The sequence below is a fragment of the Pelobates fuscus genome, chromosome 5 (assembly GCF_036172605.1).
Source record: "Pelobates fuscus isolate aPelFus1 chromosome 5, aPelFus1.pri, whole genome shotgun sequence".
Classification (NCBI taxonomy): domain Eukaryota; kingdom Metazoa; phylum Chordata; class Amphibia; order Anura; family Pelobatidae; genus Pelobates; species Pelobates fuscus.
Window position 1 is genome coordinate 178,443,416 of NC_086321.1, and position 20,383 is coordinate 178,463,798.

The window sequence follows — 20,383 nt, forward strand, 5'->3', positions numbered from 1 at the left end:
GGGCGGGGCCTAACCGCCAAGCTGAGCGGACGCAGGAAAGTACTGCTCCTGCTCTTCCAGGCACATATTGCCAGCTACAAGCCACAAACAGCCCTTAAAAGCCACACATGGGCCACCAACTGCGAGGTGACAACAAGGGGCATGTATCGATACCGAACAAGCAGCCTACCCTGCATAAATCCCCAATGCGACACCCAAGGCCTACACACGTGGCAGGCACGGGGGAGGCGGCCGCTCCCCTGTTGCCCACGACGGCTACAATCTTGAATATGGGCCCTCGTTCCCCCCCCTATGGACCGATGGGGGTTATCTCGGTCCCGGGAGAGCTTCACCAGACTGACTGGCAACGTACCCAGACGAAGTCCACTGTCCTCAAAATGGCGGAAACCGCCACCAGGCAGAGTGACTCAGCTCAGGGGCTCGACATCCACGCAAGACTGGATGCTGTATTCGCAGCTTTCTGGAAAAAGCTGGAGCAGAGAGAACGGCAGGCAAGTACACAGACCCCAGAAGGGTGCTCACCGGTGGCACTGCCCGCCTACTCTACCCGGAGAAGCTTACCCCGACCGATGAAGCAGAGTTACCAAAGGCACCACAGACGACGCCTCCACCCACCTGCAAGCAAACGCATGCGTCCGTGCAAGGAGACGGCTGGTATCTGCCTGAAGCCAACGAAACCCCGGTCCAGCCTACAGACACAGCTCCATGTGGGTATCCTGGAGAACCAACACCCCTACTTACCTTGGCTTATACAGACAGAGAGAGCAAGCCATCAGGCCCCGTCGGGAAGGCACACCTACGCTCACTCTCCTCAAGCCGGCGAGCAGACAGGCCTCATACCGGAACTCTCTGCACTGCCCACCCGGGGTATAGGCTGAACTTAGCAAGGACTGGTGTGGGCTATACTCCTGCAATGTTTTTAGCACCTTACCAGTCCTCCGCTTTCCTTCTCCCCTTGTTCGTTTTAAATATAGTGGGGTTCAAGCATGTCTAATATAGCTAATAATATTACATAGCCCACCACATTAAAAACCCCAACGTTAAATTGTGGACAGACCGTGATCCGTAATGTGGACTGTAAACCCAGATCCCTAGCTACTCACATCCCACTGTTGCCTTTAACTTGTCCACGAGAGAGTGGTGGGGCCACCCTGATAATATCAACAATGATATCTATATCACTAAGCTTGTACTAAACTTCTGTTCCTTAGAATTTCATGTTATAACTCGTCATCATCTCTACTACACAAAAAACAAAAAGTGCAACATATCTTGTCATCTACATGTATACAAAAAAACAAAGAACCAAAAGTTCAATGTCTCTGGATGTACACCTGTGCAAACAACCCCGGGTAAACCCGAGGAAGTAATGTCAAGTGTTTACTCAGAGACTAATGTACCAATTTGAGACTCCAGATGTCTCAAGAAGGGGCATAACCCCATATATACAAAATTAAACAACAGAAAAGATACATGTGGTCAGATTCAAAAGATCAATTGAAACTAACCGCATCTCTGGAAATTACTATAGCGGTAGTGTCTAGAATTGCAATGCTGGCTGTAGGTTACAGGTGTGACTGTGAACCACTAAGGGTATCACTATAGACCTATGAACAGAAAAAAATGCTGCTAAATATCAAAATGAAGTATATACATACAAATGCTGCTAAATGCAAAAATAAAGAAAATGATAATAAAGTATATACAAGTGTTACTAGAGTTCTATGCCTGTCAATAGAAGGGTATGTATAGGTAGGGATACATTATGCCATATGGCAACAGAGACTCACCCCTAAATTATCAGCTTTAATGTCGTGTGCTATAAGGAGATGAGTATGGATCCCCAGGTCCCAACCATAAATACCTCCTATAAAAATGGTAGTAGATACAGAGTAAACAGAGGCTCCAAATAGAGCTAGTACAGGGGTAAAGGGAGATTGAGGAGAGTATGTCGTATTAATGGCAGTCAAATTCGGACTGCTAGTTTAAATTTAAGAAACCTCTCTCCCTATTGATCCTATACGAAAATGAGTATAAATCCCCAAGTCCCAGCCGTAAATACCTCTTACAAAAATGGTAATAGATACAGAGTAGACAGAGGCTCCAAAAGGAGCTAGTGCAGAGGTAGAGGGAGATTGAGGAAGGTATGCAGTATTAATAGCAGTCAAATTCGGACTGCTAGTTTTAACTTTTAAGAAGCCTCTCTCCCTGTTAATCTAGCTAGACAGGCATAGACAAAAGAAAGTAAATAGAGAATAAATTAGGTGAAAAACATGGTGCTAAGACCACCAGTGCCCAGTGCTCATATACATAATATGAGGTGAAAAAAATTGCCCAACGTACGTTTCGGTGCTAAAAAGGAGCACCTTCGTCAGGGGCTAACATTAGACTGTTAATGAGTCTTTTTTATATGTGATATGCCAAGAGACATGAGTACCTTCAACCAATAGGAACTGGGGGAGTGTGGTATCAGCTGTATTGCATTTCCCTCAATGTGTTTAATCCAAACTCCAGGATAAACGTAAGGTGTGTTTGGGGGCGGGGCCCTCGGACAAGGAACAGAGGCAGACCCCCTCAACAGTTCAGAAGGAGGAGGTATTAACAAAAACCTCAGATAATCAAATAATCAACCTATCCTCTTACACTCCCACCAAAAATGAATTACAAGTCTTGAGGCGGGGTATGTCCTTTGTTCCAGTGTCTAACTTTGATAAGTTTAACTGGACAAAGGACATACACCTCTTTGCAAGGAAACTGGCCCTTCACAAAATTCACCGCATTAAAGATGAAAAAAGGGCAAAAGACTTAGGGCTACAAGTCTCTGATATAGATGCACTGGATACTCTAGTGGATCTCCTTGTATGCAATGACGAGTCTATACAAAAACACCCCCCTTTTACACATCTGAAAAAGAAGAGCCGGTTCACTCCACATATGGCTGATTTCAAATACATAGACTTATTCGTGGAGCTAACATGCAAAGAAATCGATAAGATCAATCTGAAAGAACTCCCAAGTCAACCTAATAGCAATATTTCCCCACAAGAAAACATCGCATTAAGTAAACTAAAGGGAATGGATGAGGTGATCTTTAAACCCTCAGATAAGGGAGGAAACACGGTCATCCTAAATAAATCTGATTATATATCCATGGTATATAGATTAATCGATGACAGTGAGACATATGAGATATTGACATGTGACCCTACACAGAAATATCTAGCTGAATTAAAAACAATCCTGGATTCGGCACTGTCACTATCACTCATATCTAAGGACGAATACAATTTTATGTTTGTTAAAAGGCCTGTTACTGCCACTTTTTACGCACTCCCGAAGGTACATAAGCAACAACCAACATTAAAGGGACGACCCATTGTCTCTGGCAGAGGTAACCTGACCCAGAATATAAGTTTATATGTGGATCAGATACTAAGAAAATTAGTGTTTGAACTCCCTTCACATTTAAGAGACACCAAGCATACTTTAAATACCATCGAAGGAATTAAGATCAATGGCCACGCTATTTTATGTAGCCTCGACGTGGAGAGCCTCTATAGCTCGATACCACACGAGGTGGGTCTGAGACACCTTAGAGCAATATTGGATAGCAAACCTCCGGTCTCACTAAGACAGAATGAGCTGGTCCAAGACTTGATGTTGTTCATTCTGACACATAACCATTTTATCTTCCAGGGTAAACACTACCACCAGGTGAGAGGTACAGCTATGGGGACGGCTTGTGCCCCCTCATATGCCAACCTCCACCTGGGGTGGTGGGAGAGCACAATGGTATTTAATGAACACATGACAAAATACACTAACTGTATAAAAATATGGAAACGCTACATCGACGATGTACTGATCATATGGACAGACACCCCTGACCTTTTTCTAGAGTTTGTTAATATCCTAAACTCTAACTCCATCAATCTGAGACTGACAAGTGAGATAGGTGGTAACCAAATTAATTTTCTTGATCTAACCATCTGTCTGTCTGATAAGGGGGTACTTACATCCACCCTCTTCCGGAAGCCCACGTCAACCAACAGCCTATTGGAGTGGACAAGTCACCATCCACCCTCCCTTAAAAAAGGTATCCCAATAGGACAGTATTTGCGTTTTAAGACGTAACTGCTCTACTATAGAGGATTTTAAACTGAAGGCAAAAACCTTACAACTTCAGTTTAAACAAAAAGGATACCCAAACAGATGCCTAAAATCTGCATATAAACGCGCACTGTTGTCAGACCGCAAAGACCTCCTAGTTGAGAAAAACGTACAGTCTAATCAAGTAACCATAAGATGCATAGGGAATTATGATGCAGGCTGGCATCAAATTATGAGTATCCTGGATAGATACTGGCCCCTATTGCACCAAGACCCACACCTACAGAAGGTGATTACAACTAAGGCGTCTGTGACAGCACGCAGAGGACGAAACATTAGGGACATCCTAGTCCCAAGTCACCTGAAATCGAGCACTCAGAAAACTTCTTGGTTAAAGTCTCCTGTCCTAGGCACATATCAATGTGGAAAATGTAAGGCGTGCAAATTCATACGCCGCCCTTCGAAAACCTTTCCAGACTCCCTAGGGACACGAGAATTTAAAGTCCGTCACTTTTTCAATTGCCAATCTAAAGGTCTTGTATACCTACTCTCATGCTCATGTAATAAACTATACGTGGGAAAAACTTCCCGTATGTTTAAACTAAGAATAAGAGAGCACGTGACCTCAATTAACCCAAAAAGACTAATCGACACCCCAGTTTCAAAACATCTGAAACTTCATCATGGGGGGTCCTCTGAGGGGATAAGATTCTGCGGCATTGAAAGTGTCACCCTGGGACCAAGAAAGGGAGATCTAGACAAAAAACTACTTCAAAGGGTTTTTGGATTTATAAACTTAAAACATTGTCACCATCTGGACTCAACGAGGGTTTCTCATATACACCCTTCATTGAAGACTAAGAGTACCAGGTTGGACATTGCATCCCCACACCTCTATGGATCTCTGACATACTCGTAAATTATATCTAATCAAGCTGATTTTTGCCTGATACACTTGTACATTTTGTAATATAGCGTGTAGTGTTTAGTGTAGATATGTATATATCTTTTTAATTTCTTTATCCTTATTTATTATTCCGCCATCTTTCCTATTTTTGTTATTATTTTCTTCATGAATACCTTATACAGGACCATAGGGACATAGAATTGTCTGTATTAGGTCCGGATACATCGGACCATTTACTTACTGCATTTCTATATTGATCTCCATTAATGATCTATGTTTATATCTAAGTTTATACCTATCCCTATACACACCTCAGTGCACTGATGTATTTCACATCGATACCTAAGTGGCCCCTTTTTTTGGCTGCTGAAGAGACCTGAGAGCTGTTATACGAACATATGGGGATTAATGTGTGGTATCTTATGGCTACCCGATACTGTAACTTTGCCGGCCCACTACATCTTATGACCCGCCCACTGGCTTAAAATGGACGGGGTCTATTGAAGAGGCAGGACTGCCCTCTCTACGTCATGGGCCCAACCTCTATGACGCTAGGCCGGACACATCACGCTACTCGTGATGCGCCGGGTCACGTGACCGGCATCAACTGCTCCCCATAGATTTGGATAACTCAAGGGATTTAGGACACGCCTAGCCACGTGATCGGCATTAAGCGCCTCCCTTCACATGACTGGTGGGCGGGTTCGCGCGGATGTGCGCCCGCCCACCAGGTCGCATTTACATGATGGAGTTTTAACAAGTTGCAGATAGCCTTACCATTGGCTTAGCCCATACCACATGGGGCCGGTCACATTACATGTCCCACGTGATGCCGGACCATGTGACCGGCATGAAGCCCCGCCCCCAAACACACCTTACGTTTATCCTGGAGTTTGGATTAAACACATTGAGGGAAATGCAATACAGCTGATACCACACTCCCCCAGTTCCTATTGGTTGAAGGTACTCATGTCTCTTGGCATATCACATATAAAAAAGACTCATTAACAGTCTAATGTTAGCCCCTGACGAAGGTGCTCCTTTTTAGCACCGAAACGTACGTTGGGCAATTTTTTTCACCTCATATTATGTATATGAGCACTGGGCACTGGTGGTCTTAGCACCATGTTTTTCACCTAATTTATTCTCTATTTACTTTCTTTTGTCTATGCCTGTCTAGCTAGATTAACAGGGAGAGAGGCTTCTTAAAAGTTAAAACTAGCAGTCCGAATTTGACTGCTATTAATACTGCATACCTTCCTCAATCTCCCTCTACCTCTGCACTAGCTCCTTTTGGAGCCTCTGTCTACTCTGTATCTATTACCATTTTTGTAAGAGGTATTTACGGCTGGGACTTGGGGATTTATACTCATTTTCGTATAGGATCAATAGGGAGAGAGGTTTCTTAAATTTAAACTAGCAGTCCGAATTTGACTGCCATTAATACGACATACATAAAATGGTTATGTGTCAGAATGAACAACATCAAGTCTTGGACCAGCTCATTCTGTCTTAGTGAGACCGGAGGTTTGCTATCCAATATTGCTCTAAGGTGTCTCAGACCCACCTCGTGTGGTATCGAGCTATAGAGGCTCTCCACGTCGAGGCTACATAAAATAGCGTGGCCATTGATCTTAATTCCTTCGATGGTATTTAAAGTATGCTTGGTGTCTCTTAAATGTGAAGGGAGTTCAAACACTAATTTTCTTAGTATCTGATCCACATATAAACTTATATTCTGGGTCAGGTTACCTCTGCCAGAGACAATGGGTCGTCCCTTTAATGTTGGTTGTTGCTTATGTACCTTCGGGAGTGCGTAAAAAGTGGCAGTAACAGGCCTTTTAACAAACATAAAATTGTATTCGTCCTTAGATATGAGTGATAGTGACAGTGCCGAATCCAGGATTGTTTTTAATTCAGCTAGATATTTCTGTGTAGGGTCACATGTCAATATCTCATATGTCTCACTGTCATCGATTAATCTATATACCATGGATATATAATCAGATTTATTTAGGATGACCGTGTTGCCTCCCTTATCTGAGGGTTTAAAGATCACCTCATCCATTCCCTTTAGTTTACTTAATGCGATGTTTTCTTGTGGGGAAATATTGCTATTAGGTTGACTTGGGAGTTCTTTCAGATTGATCTTATCGATTTCTTTGCATGTTAGCTCCACGAATAAGTCTATGTATTTGAAATCAGCCATATGTGGAGTGAACCGGCTCTTCTTTTTCAGATGTGTAAAAGGGGGGTGTTTTTGTATAGACTCGTCATTGCATACAAGGAGATCCACTAGAGTATCCAGTGCATCTATATCAGAGACTTGTAGCCCTAAGTCTTTTGCCCTTTTTTCATCTTTAATGCGGTGAATTTTGTGAAGGGCCAGTTTCCTTGCAAAGAGGTGTATGTCCTTTGTCCAGTTAAACTTATCAAAGTTAGACACTGGAACAAAGGACATACCCCGCCTCAAGACTTGTAATTCATTTTTGGTGGGAGTGTAAGAGGATAGGTTGATTATTTGATTATCTGAGGTTTTTGTTAATACCTCCTCCTTCTGAACTGTTGAGGGGCCCCGCCCCCAAACACACCTTACGTTTATCCTGGAGTTTGGATTAAACACATTGAGGGAAATGCAATACAGCTGATACCACACTCCCCCAGTTCCTATTGGTTGAAGGTACTCATGTCTCTTGGCATATCACATATAAAAAAGACTCATTAACAGTCTAATGTTAGCCCCTGACGAAGGTGCTCCTTTTTAGCACCGAAACGTACGTTGGGCAATTTTTTTCACCTCATATTATGTATATGAGCACTGGGCACTGGTGGTCTTAGCACCATGTTTTTCACCTAATTTATTCTCTATTTACTTTCTTTTGTCTATGCCTGTCTAGCTAGATTAACAGGGAGAGAGGCTTCTTAAAAGTTAAAACTAGCAGTCCGAATTTGACTGCTATTAATACTGCATACCTTCCTCAATCTCCCTCTACCTCTGCACTAGCTCCTTTTGGAGCCTCTGTCTACTCTGTATCTATTACCATTTTTGTAAGAGGTATTTACGGCTGGGACTTGGGGATTTATACTCATTTTCGTATAGGATCAATAGGGAGAGAGGTTTCTTAAATTTAAACTAGCAGTCCGAATTTGACTGCCATTAATACGACATACTCTCCTCAATCTCCCTTTACCCCTGTACTAGCTCTATTTGGAGCCTCTGTATCTACTACCATTTTTATAGGAGGTATTTATGGTTGGGACCTGGGGATCCATACTCATCTCCTTATAGCACACGACATTAAAGCTGATAATTTAGGGGTGAGTCTCTGTTGCCATATGGCATAATGTATCCCTACCTATACATACCCTTCTATTGACAGGCATAGAACTCTAGTAACACTTGTATATACTTTATTATCATTTTCTTTATTTTTGCATTTAGCAGCATTTGTATGTATATACTTCATTTTGATATTTAGCAGCATTTTTTTCTGTTCATAGGTCTATAGTGATACCCTTAGTGGTTCACAGTCACACCTGTAACCTACAGCCAGCATTGCAATTCTAGACACTACCGCTATAGTAATTTCCAGAGATGCGGTTAGTTTCAATTGATCTTTTGAATCTGACCACATGTATCTTTTCTGTTGTTTAATCATCTACATGTATACCAAATGTTATGCTATTTACAACTATGCCACATACTATTGAAGCCTAGCATGATCTTGTACGGTGCCCTACTGTGTTAGGCTTAGCCTGTTAACTATCAAGCAAGCATATAAGCTGTAGCAATTCTGGCTTTAGTACAAATATAAATGTTTCCCTTCTCAGAAATGCAGCACCATTATGCACATCATACTCTTAAAAGTAACTAGCTCAGTTATAGGACTGGCTCTGTTGTAGGCACGACTAGCCTAGCATTTCTACGCTGCACAACTAGCGAAATACAGCCTGTTACCTTCATGTTTTGTAGTTTTTGATATTTTCATATATAGTATGCTAGAGAGCTCAGGATCCGTAGCCAAACTACCCAGCATGTAATGCAAGTGTTTATTCTCATTTATACTATTCTTATTGTCAGCCAGTATAGCCTGATTATTATAATCTGTTGTTTTATCGTTCTACTTAATTTAACAAAAAAATTGTGCACGTTTTCTCACTGCCTTACTGCTTATAAGCTATGTATTTTGTCTCCTGTCACAAGCTGTTGGGGCGTGACAAGTCGCATGTAATTACCTGCACTTCAAAAATAAAGAATTAAAAAAAAAAAAAAAAAATACATTTCTGATAGAAAAAAACTAAATCAAATGAAGGCTTTAAAAAAAAACAAACAAAACAAAAAAACTTGACCTGCACTGACCAATTCAACATACGTGCCGCCTTGAACATACCAATTTAGCAAGACTGTAATTGTGATACTAATTGCACTGAAACATCTATGTAAAAGTACCTACCTCTCTTTCTCTGCCGTAGCTCTCTCATGGCTGTCCTGATCATCCGCCTCTCCTCATAGTCAGAGGTCTTATCCAACTGTCATAAAAGAAAATAAAGTATTCACTCCACTAGCAGTTGACAAGAATACCTCATTGAATGTGTTTCCTTTATGGAACTATTCTAATAAACACATCACTTCAACAGAATTCCTTAATTTCCGTGACACTTCTTTCCTTTAGATGAACCCTGTCATCTCATGACATCATTACATAACGGGGTTTATTCACCAATCACAAAAATATAAACCAGATAATTGTCTCTCCAGCAGTTTTCACCTCTTGAATTACCATCTCAGGCCAACTGGAGGCAATTGCGCAGATTCCCAAGTAGCTCAAATAGCATGCCGCAAGTTTTAGAGCCAAGGTCCTGAGCAAGGTCTCTACATAGGACTGAGTAAATAATTTAATCCCATATGGTTTCTAACAGACTCACCAATTTATCAAGAATGTCCTCCTCTTCTATAGCTCTCAGCTCCTCTGCAGTCAACTTTTTCTTTATTTCGGTCTTCACGTTTTCAGTAGTGCTTGGCAGGAATATGTCGACCTGTTGAGGAGGCTGTGGAGTCACATCTGAATCTACCTGTGGACAAAAATACACAGCATGACAATTAATTCACACAGATAAGTGACCATATACCCCTTTCTAATAAAACATACTAGTAATTAATCTTCACTTATTCACTAAACAATACGACACAGTAAAACATCTTGTGGCAGTGGACATTCAAACCTTAGCAACATATATTTACACACACAAATAAATACATGCACTAAAAGTGTATATAATAAATCGAGTGACAAAAAAAAAAAAGCTAGACTAAATGTTCACAAGCTCAATTAGTGATATGTAGAGCTCTGCTAAATAACAACAATGTAATGAATTGGTTAAAAATCTAAAATGCACTGGCAATAGAATATGATCCTTTAATGCTAGGATACCCTAGATTGACAGCTGCCTTAGCAATGTGAAACTGGAGTAGGAAGGGGATTGGGCTGAAGGCACAGATACCCTCAATACAATAAAGCTTTAGCTGCAGGCCTGAAGCCAATTGCTAAAACAGAACACAATGAATCCCCCCATCACTCAGACTCGCACACTTCAAAATCCTGGTAACTATGCAACTATACCTAAATAGAACAAAATTAGATTATACAGATAACACAACTAAGACGCATAAGAGTATGATAAAGTAAAAAATGCAATGCGGTCCCAAATAAAATAGCAGGGCTGTACTATGTTAGAAAATAATGACTATCGATCTCTCCTACTGGTCACTTACAAGGCTATTACTTCTAGGCAACTGTAGAGAGATCGATCTTCGAGTGCTGGCAAACCTTGGAGGATGAGGTACTGAGGTAGAGGATTCTTGTGTCCCAAGAAATAGAGTCAGCTCTTCCACTCTCCTCGACAGCCTTTCCTGTTCTATGTGGAGACGTAGATTCTCCTCCTTTAAATCATTTACGGTAGCAGTCAATGGTTCCACTAACATGGCCATCTCTCGCAGTTGTTGTGTCACCTGCTTCTGAAAGACCTGTAGCTCATGCCATGTCTCTTGCATTGGTTCTGTGTAATGGTTATCAAGCTCCTGAATACCCACGCTAGGCATGGTTGGACTAGTTGTGTTAGGAAAGCTTGTGCAAGATAAGGATGCCCCAGACTCTGCAGAACAGAACTCAGGAACTGAGGAAGTGAGGGGTGGGAGGAGTTGCCTAAAGCATAGGTGCTCCAGCAAATCAAAAAGACTGACCAGCCCAAGGACACAGCTTGGGTCCCTGTTCCTGATCCCATTTCTAATCCCGATATGGGGGAATGTTTACAGATGGGAGCTATAAATATATTCTGGTAACATCCTAACACAGACACAAAGGGGAAGAGAGATGTGGACACAGCAGGTGGCAGGAAGCAGCCTATTCCTGGAATTGAACCAGGCGACATTTAATTTAAAAAGGTGCAAATTAACCCTTGAGTATCAAGTTTTAAGCTTGGCAGGATGTGAATATTTTAAAGATAGTCTAATAAAATAGAGGCTTGTAATTTAATATTGTACAAAAAAAAAAAAAAAAAAACAATTCTAGTTTGTATTTCATTATTTTGCATATGCTGGAACACTTACAGTGTCATACACTTTGGTGTGAAAGCATGAGCAACTGAGACATAGAATTTTACCATGTGGTCAGTGTTCCAGCCTTTGCACACGATAACTCCAGATTTAAGGGCTGGTGACTATTACAGAACACCTTTTCTGTCACCTTCAATATGTCCGACGGGCCCCTCTCCCTGAATGTCCAATAGATGCCTGCCTGCAGCTGCTGAAATACAGCTCTCTTAATTCCCTGACAGCATTATGCAAACCATAAAGGTTAGCTGGCAATTGTGGGAGTAATTAGCAAGTCTATAATGAATATTTTTTCCCATCAAGAATGTTCAACGACACAATGTTTTCTAATGAAAGCATGCATCAATATATATATATATATATTTTGTGATGCATGCTTTCATTAGAAAACATTGTGTCGTTGAACATTCTTGATGGGAAAAAATATTCATTATAGACTTGCTAATTACTCCCACAATTGCCAGCCAACCTTTATGGTTTGCCTAATCCTACGGACACGGACGCGGGCACGCGGACACACACACACACACACACACCAAATATATTTTCAAAACATATCTGTATGTATCAGCAAAGAAATAAATACAATCTTTCTCCTGTAGTTATAAAGATCGCATGTACAGTAAAACACAGGAAGTTTACACGGCAAGGTTTTAAAATATAATTTGAAATTCTAATATCTGCCATATTTTAATGGAATAAGGTTAGAGATAAATGATTATGCATGAATGAAAAAACAAAACAAAAAGTTTACTGTGTCTCTTGTGAAATAAAATTGCAAAATAAAATGTAATAGTGTACATTCTTGCAGTGCAATGAATGAAAAACGGGAAGATGAGCTAAATGATTCATCTTAATAAAAAGAGAAAGTCAGAATGGGAAACAGGTTGTTTAACAATGGATCACCAATCCATTTAGATCAGACTCTTTGTCTGTGCTCAACATCTGTAGTTCATGGTCTTCACGTAAACAAGGACAAAAACAATCTGATAGCTGGGCACTGCAAGTTCTGCCCAGCTGCATTCTCTAGGCAAGAATGAGCTGTGCGTTAAATAGGTGCATATGGTGACCTCTGTCAGAGCCTTTTGTCAGTCAGAGCTTTACTTCCTTCTATTGTAGGGGAGATCAGAGTGCAACATTTTACATGCATTCTTAAATAGATTGACACTAAACAATAACCGCTAAAGTATAGTCAGGTTATTTACCTTTAAAATATGAATTTTGTTGAAAACATTTTATTTACTTATTTACTAAATTGCTTGATAGCTCTCCAGCTTAAATGACTTGTATTCTGAAAAAAATGTTGATCAAAGCACTGCGATCCCACTGCCAGACAGATTTTACTCAAAAGCAAAGAGGAAAGTGAAGCTGTCTAAGTCTTTAAGGGTTATCTTAAAGGACCACTATAGTCACCCGGACCATTTCATCTCAATGAAGTGGCCTGGGTACCAGGTCCCCTAGGTTTTAACCCTGCAGCTGTGGGCAGTTTGAATGTGCGCGCAGCTCTGGCCGCGCATCCAGCTCCACTCGGGAGCTAATGTCGGAGACGCGCTGGATTAAGGTAAGGGGGGTTAAAACCCCTTCAACCGAGCGGGAGGGTGACCCTGAGGGTGGGGGGGACCTAAGGACTATATAGTGCCAGGAAAACAAGTTTGTTTTCCTGGCACTATAGTGGTCCTTTAAAAGAAGGAATTACACAGAGAGCAATAACCCAGAGGACTCTACAATTACACAAGTTGTCAGCAATTAATAAAACAGTAGTTATGGTAATATGAGTTTTGTATACTTGTAAGGTGTTTTTTTTATTTTTTGCGGAGGTTGGGATGGGGTTAAGGCACCAGGGGAAAAAGAGGGATAATTGTTACCTTGCTTGTAATGCTTGTACTGATCCCACTGTCAAGAGAAACGCTGCTTTTATTAGTTTTGCTGTGTGCATTGGCTCCACTGCTTGTGCTAATACTGCTCGTACTGCTAGCGCTACCCACACTAGTGGTACTTGAATTGACCCCGCCGGTGATTCTGAAAGGTGATGCTGTCAACCCCAAGGTTAGCTCTGCAAAAAAAAAAAAAAGAAAGAAAAAAGGACAAAGTATTAAACGTACAAATTCCAAATCACAACCAGATGACAACTTAGATTTACATGGCTTTATTAGGTAGAGAGGTATGAATGAACAGGATTCGACCCAGTGTTTCAAAACCAGTTTTAGAGATCCTGTGAAGCAGAGGAGATTAACTTTCAGGAAGATGTAAAAATCCATCAAAGGAATTGTGCCCACACCTTTTTGTCCTAATCTGCTTTATCACAAAAATGTTTTATTTTACAAGAATAAATAAATACACTGATGGACTGATGCATCAAATATGAAGCCAGTAAAAGATCTATGTGAGCGAAACAGATAAGAACACTAGGAGAAATCTAGAGAATGCACTATGGACACAGTCAAGCTGACCGCTCCAGAATTTTTTGTTAAATAAATATTCCCTAGCAACTTGGTGTTCGGCACTTTGTACATGTTCTACAAGTCCTTCATGGCAAGTTTCACAGAGAACACAGTCCCAGCTTGGTATATTGCTTTTCAATGGGTGCCATCATATTTGATGCCTGGAGTGTTAAAATAAAAATACAAACCATAAAATAAAATAAGTATTTTTAAATTTTTTTTTTTTTTTATGTTTCCATGGTTCTAATTGGTATGACACACGGGTCATTTTATACCTGGTTACCCTTTGTGTGATGCCAGCAACCTAACTTTTTTCTAATTTGCTTTGCACATGGTTGCACTTGGACTGAATGATGAACCCTGCCCGCATAGGGAAAGGCACATACATTCACAATGTGTGTGCATAAAGGGCAGATTTTTTTTCTAGCATCAAGATCACCAGTGGTCTGTGATGGCAGAGGAGGGGGCATTCTTTAAGCGACGCGCGTTTGTCTCACTTGGCAACGCAGTAGCCAAGAGAAAGTTCCAATAAGATCAACAATTGACAGGAAGCATTGATTTTATTGTGCGTGTGCAAGAAGCAGCCATTCATTTTTCCATTCAAGGGAGCACTGAGCAAAAGGAAACATGGTAAAATACTGAGCAATCTGCTAGAAGCAGCAGGTATGTATCCTTTAAGATAATTGTATTATATATCAATTGTCCTGAAAAGATTCCTGCTCTTCCTCACCATGCATCATAACCAGGACTGTTTATTTCCGTGACCTCATGACAAGCCGTGTATGAGGTCATTGAGCTGGGTGACTAATGGTTTTACTGGAGACATTGCACAGAAGCTCAATCTGTTTACTGTGCTGCTGTGGTGATGCGCAAAACACACATTAAGGCAATATAAATTCCAGTGCCGGCGGCAGAATCGCCAAGATCTGCTCCTCTCTCCAATGACTGATGAAGCTCCAGAATGCATGGGTTTAAAAGGCAGAGCTAAACTGATCCTTCATTCTAAACAAAATCTCATTACACCTTCCAATACCAACACACCATACACGAAGTGGAAAATATTACATAGATGTCCAAGTCACCAAGTCAGGAAAAAAAATATAGTTTACAAATCAGAGAAATAGACATATGAAAATTTCTAGTACAGGTATAGGATGGCGGACATTATTCAGCATGTATTTATGTTAAGCACCAGAAAGTACACAGCCACCAAAACCGTAGATATATTATTAATCTTCTTCTTGATTAGTAATGTTCAGACAGTGACCTACACAAACTCACATACGTTTGTGTCTCCTTAACCTTGTAATGTGCACAGTGCTAGTAAAAAAGCTTTGGTGGTAGTATTTTAAATACATTTATTTAAAATACCTTTTAACATATTTAGTTTAAGTATAGAAGACTTTTTTTTTATAAATGTAATTCTGCATATAATTGTGTGTACTTGTGACAGGATGTGGGCTCTCTTTGAGGACCAGCATAGAGTAATGAAGTGTATCCCCCAGGGGCACCCACAGCAAGAATGTGGCTTCAATTCAACACTCCCAAAAAGGTTTGTGGTTTGTCACTTTGTTTAATGGAAACTCCAACCACAAGGGGGCTAGCCCATCACTAAAAAGATTCACCTAATGGCAGAGTATGCTGCTGGCTATTAACACATTCAGTGCTCAGCAAGTACATTACCATTTGACTAAAAATCACCCAGGAAGTCAGGGTCTTTTTGCTAAATAAATATTGAAACACAGAATTGCAAAGTTAAGGCCACAACAGCCATTTTTGGGGAAAGCTTGCCTCCTGAATTTTATAATCCGGTTTTCAGTTCACCAAAATTCATTGTTTTGGAAACAAAAAGTCTATATAACATTTTGTGTCAATCTCACATTCATGGAAAAATATATATTTTTTTAAAAAATAAAAAAATGTTTTTACCAACTTTAGCACCTTTTTCTTATAACCAATTACAAAATCATAAGCAAGCCCAAGTCATAGGATACACAATGGCAACAATGTTCGGCACCTCAGCTCTAAATTGTAAGCTCCTTTGAGCATAATATACACATTTGGAACACACCTGTGTTAATTTTAAAGCCACTACTTAACACTGACTTGCATTTGATAAAGAGCACCGTGCTCATAGATTCCTATCCATACTGCCGATAGTGTGACCAAATTTCGCCAAAACAGCATACATCAAAAACCATATGTTCTATATGGACTTCATTGTGTTTAACCCAAAAGCATGCAAATGATAACCAATTGCAGTCCTGACAATGGAAAGTATTGCCTTGGCTACTCCAAATAATCTATCAGCATTGCGGTGCAATATGATGATCTATGAATATTGAACTTTTACATAATTACACATGTATAGTGATGTCATTTACCTGCACGTTGGTTTCCCGGCTGGCCCACAATGCGGCTACTTGTGGTTTGATTTCGCCCATCTTTGATCTCTATGGTGAGGAGTGTCTTCATGCCAGCGTCCTGCTTTTCACCCTGTGCCTCTGTGGCAGATGTGGAGAGAGGTGCTGTGGAGTGCTCAGTACTGCCCTGCTCCTCTGATGATTTAATTGTCCCATCTCTGTTTTGAACTTGTTTCCCCCCCTCTGTTGTAGATTGGGGGATGTGCAATTGGTCCACATGACTCCTCCCATCACTCTGCTTTGGGATGAAGGAACTCTGACTTTGGGGAAATCTCCTGCTCACTTCCCCGGAGGACGTGTAGAGTCCTGTAGAGCTATGAGAAGGGAATCCTTTTATGGACGTGCTCCTGGTGCTCTTCAGTTCAGGTATGGAAGGGAATTTAAACGTTTGTGTTTTGCAAGCACTCTGTGGTCCAGCTCCAACACTCTGATCTGCTTTGTTGCCACTGGGCCCTGAAACTGTACGAAGAAGCCCAGGTTTAACGTTTGCTTTTTCATCATGTATCCCCTTCTGAATGCTTTGACCATTTTGTTGGTTGGCAGAAACCTGTGCATGTCCACCTCTAGCTGGGACTCTCTCACCACGCATGCTGCCAAATCTAGGACCCAAACTAAGCTGCGTTCCTGGTGGCTCCTCTGTAAATTTCTTCACTCTATCTCGCACAGAGTTAGCTCGTCGAAATGGAGAGAGAGGAACTTTGCCATCTGTAATGGAAACAGGTATGAATTTTTCGAAAACGGAGATCAAGGAAAGACAATGAAACAGAATTAAAATGCATGCATTAGAAGGGAAAGGCAGCAATCATAAAAACATTTCTTGGGGGGAGTAAATAGTAATATGATTGTATGTTTTGTGGGGAGTAAATAGTAATAAGATTGTATGTTTTGTGGGGAAGAGGGGAAGCTGCAGAAAAAAACAGTGTGTGTCTTTGCATGACGTAATGATGTCACAGTGTGCTCCAGTGGGGGAAAGAAATATAACCAAGTAAACCAGCGAGGTGACAGACAAAGCTAGTGCCCTGATGGTGGTTGGACCATAGAGACTTGGGGGTGCACGGAGTGCAGCAATGACAGAGGAGTGATCAGGTGCATGGATAGGGAGCACTGTAGCATGACAGTGTGTTGTGGTGAGAAATATATGGACCAGAGTGATAGTCCAAGGGAGAAGTTCAAAAATAAGTACAAAAGGCTAAATATGAAATCCAAACAAATTACATGGCATAAACTGTGATTTAACTCTGGACTGCAGGCAGTGAACCTATACAGCTGTTAAAATGGTGTATAAATCATAGAGAGAGTTATTCTTTGGATTTCAGCACGTCCACAAATATTAATACCCCACAGTGAACAGACTGGGTTGGGCAGGTGTGGGCCAGGACTATTCATTGTGCATATTTGTGAAGCTCTGTTTTGGGAAACTTCCTTCCTTTAGGAGAAACATAATGTTTGTATGTAGACAGAAACCCAAATGAATCCCCCAGAGCCTTGCATTGTCTCACATTCTAATCACTGCTATGCCTGCATAGTAACACATCACCTATCTACAGAGAGCATGAAACAAATCCAATTATGAACTGTAAACTCAACATTACTGTACACTGATTAAATAAGTATATTGGCATTAAAGTACATCACATGGGGAGGGGGCAGTATGCATAACAATACAAGGCAATAATAAAAAGGAAGGGTAAATGCTAGACTTTTAATAGAAGTGTGAATGGGAAGATTCAGTACAATGTAACAAAGGAAAACCACATCTATCATGCAGGTATCATGCCGATGTACACAGACATCAACTCCAATGCAGTGGCAACCTTGTATTCTAAAGACTGGCAAAGTATTGATGGAATTATCCGCGGTGTGTAAATACAGATTATTAGAAGTGAATGAATGTAAAATGGTGAATGAATGTGCAGCTTTCTCCCTTTACCAAAAGCATAGTTTGGCACAAATATGAATGCAGGTAACAAGATGGCTGACTGGTTCCAGCCACTGAGGGCCACAAGCACAAAAGACATTCAAGAAAATTCCACATATTGATGGACATTTTAAAGTAGTCCTGCCAAAAGGCAAAATAAAATGTATTTATATGAAATATACAAATCTGATGAACTGGATGCATTCTGGAGATTATTCTATAGCAGGGAAAGGAAACTTTCAGCACTCCAAATATTGTGGACGACATCTCCCATAATGCTCTTACAGCCATAATGATGGCAAAGAATCAAGGCAATGCAGTCCATAACACCTGGAGTGCCGTAGGTTGCCTACCACTGTTCTATAGAGTATAGATCACCAACTTGTCAGATGCATCTGTGTCCTTCCTGCTACAATAGAGAGGGGGGGCAGTATATTTGCAAATCTCTATATGCTCCAACAATGCATGTGGCTCAATACCAGAATGTTCTAGGTGTAGCTGTTTAACTGGCTTTAGTGACTTAAAGGGACACTCCAGGCACCCAGACCACTTCTGCTCATTGGAGTGGTCTGGGTGCCAACTCCCACTACCCTTAACCCTGCAAGTGTAATTATTGCAGTTTTTCATAAACTGCAATAATTACATTGCAGAGATAACTCCACCTCCAGTGGCTGTCTACTAGACAGCCACTAGAGGTCACTTCCTGGGTTCTAGCACAGGAAACCTGTGCTAGAGCGTCGCTGGATGTCCTCACGCTGTGTGAGGACCTCCAGCGTCGCTCAAAACCCCATAGGAAAGCATTGAAATGATTTTTCAATGCTTTCCTATGGGGAGACTTAATGCTCATGCGCGGCATTTCCGCGCATGCGCATTAGGTCTCCTCGGCCGGTGGGCGAGATCAGTCTCGCCCACCGGCCGACGCAATCACAAGGAGGAACGTTGCGGAGGCGGAGACAGCGGCGAGGGACATCGCCGCTGCCTCAGGTAAGTCACTGAAGGGGTTTTAACCCCTTCAGTAACCGGGGATTGGTGGGTGGGAGGGAGAGGGACCCTCCAGTGCCAGAAAAACTGATCATTTTTCTGGCACTGGAGTTTCCCTTTAAACATAATATCCAAAGGCACTGTGGTAAAAAGTTCAATAGAACTATATATACACATTTAAGCATAACATTAGGCCTGATATAGTAGCAAATAAACTGGCTGGATGATATAATGCAGGGCTTGACAATTTTACTTTGACTCAAAAGCTAGCAAAAAAAGTTAGGAGCCAGTTTTTACAACAAAAATACAATTCTTAAATGAACACTATAGTCACCAGAACCACTAGAGCTTCATGTAGTATGGCACTGGTATCTATATCCTGTTCCTGCAGGATTTTCCGTGTAAACGCTGTAAACATTTCTAACACCTCTAGTGGAAGTCACTCAAACAGTCACTAATGTGTCTCATATCTGTGCAGCACCTTCATTCATCTCTGCATGGAGGCAATAAACATTCCCCATAGAGATGCATTGATTTAATGCATCTCTACAGAGAGATGCTGATTGGTGCAATAATTTGCTGTGCATGTTCAATAGCTTCCTAATGCTTTCCTATGGGAAAACATTGTATTGGCTGAGATCATCAAGACTGAATCTCAAATATGGAGTAAGGCAAGTTGCGGCGAGACTAGCACAATGTACAAAAAGGTGAGTAAAAACACAATTCCCATGTGATCAGAGGGGGACTGGTGACCTAAACCTACACATTTACTGACATACACACATTCTCTTACACACACACACAAAGCATTTTGTACTTTTTTAAACCACCTTCCTGTTTCCGGTCTTTTAGACACAGGAGGGTGGTTTTCCTGGGGTCCAGTGTCTATCCCCTTGCAGCATTCTGTGTGCCGGGAGGAAGTAAAGGAAAACCTCCTGCTATGCGGAATGGCATTTCCCTGTGCGGCCTCGGCGATTGGAGGAAGTAATTGTA

The 20,383-nt window shown here is 41.2% G+C and overlaps 1 protein-coding gene across 2 annotated transcripts in view; it reads right to left on the reverse strand.

The window, feature by feature from the left end:
- SMTN (smoothelin) overlaps nt 1-20,383 on the reverse strand; it is a 125,374-nt gene that overhangs the window by 14,999 nt on the left and 89,992 nt on the right. For both annotated transcript variants that reach the window (XM_063454780.1, XM_063454781.1), the window contains exons 9-12: nt 16,453-17,196; nt 13,493-13,680; nt 9,944-10,090; nt 9,472-9,547 (exon numbers count right to left, since the gene is read on the reverse strand). In XM_063454780.1, the coding sequence (XP_063310850.1) occupies nt 9,472-9,547; nt 9,944-10,090; nt 13,493-13,680; nt 16,453-17,196 (1,155 nt within the window). The remainder of the gene's footprint in view (nt 1-9,471; nt 9,548-9,943; nt 10,091-13,492; nt 13,681-16,452; nt 17,197-20,383) is intronic.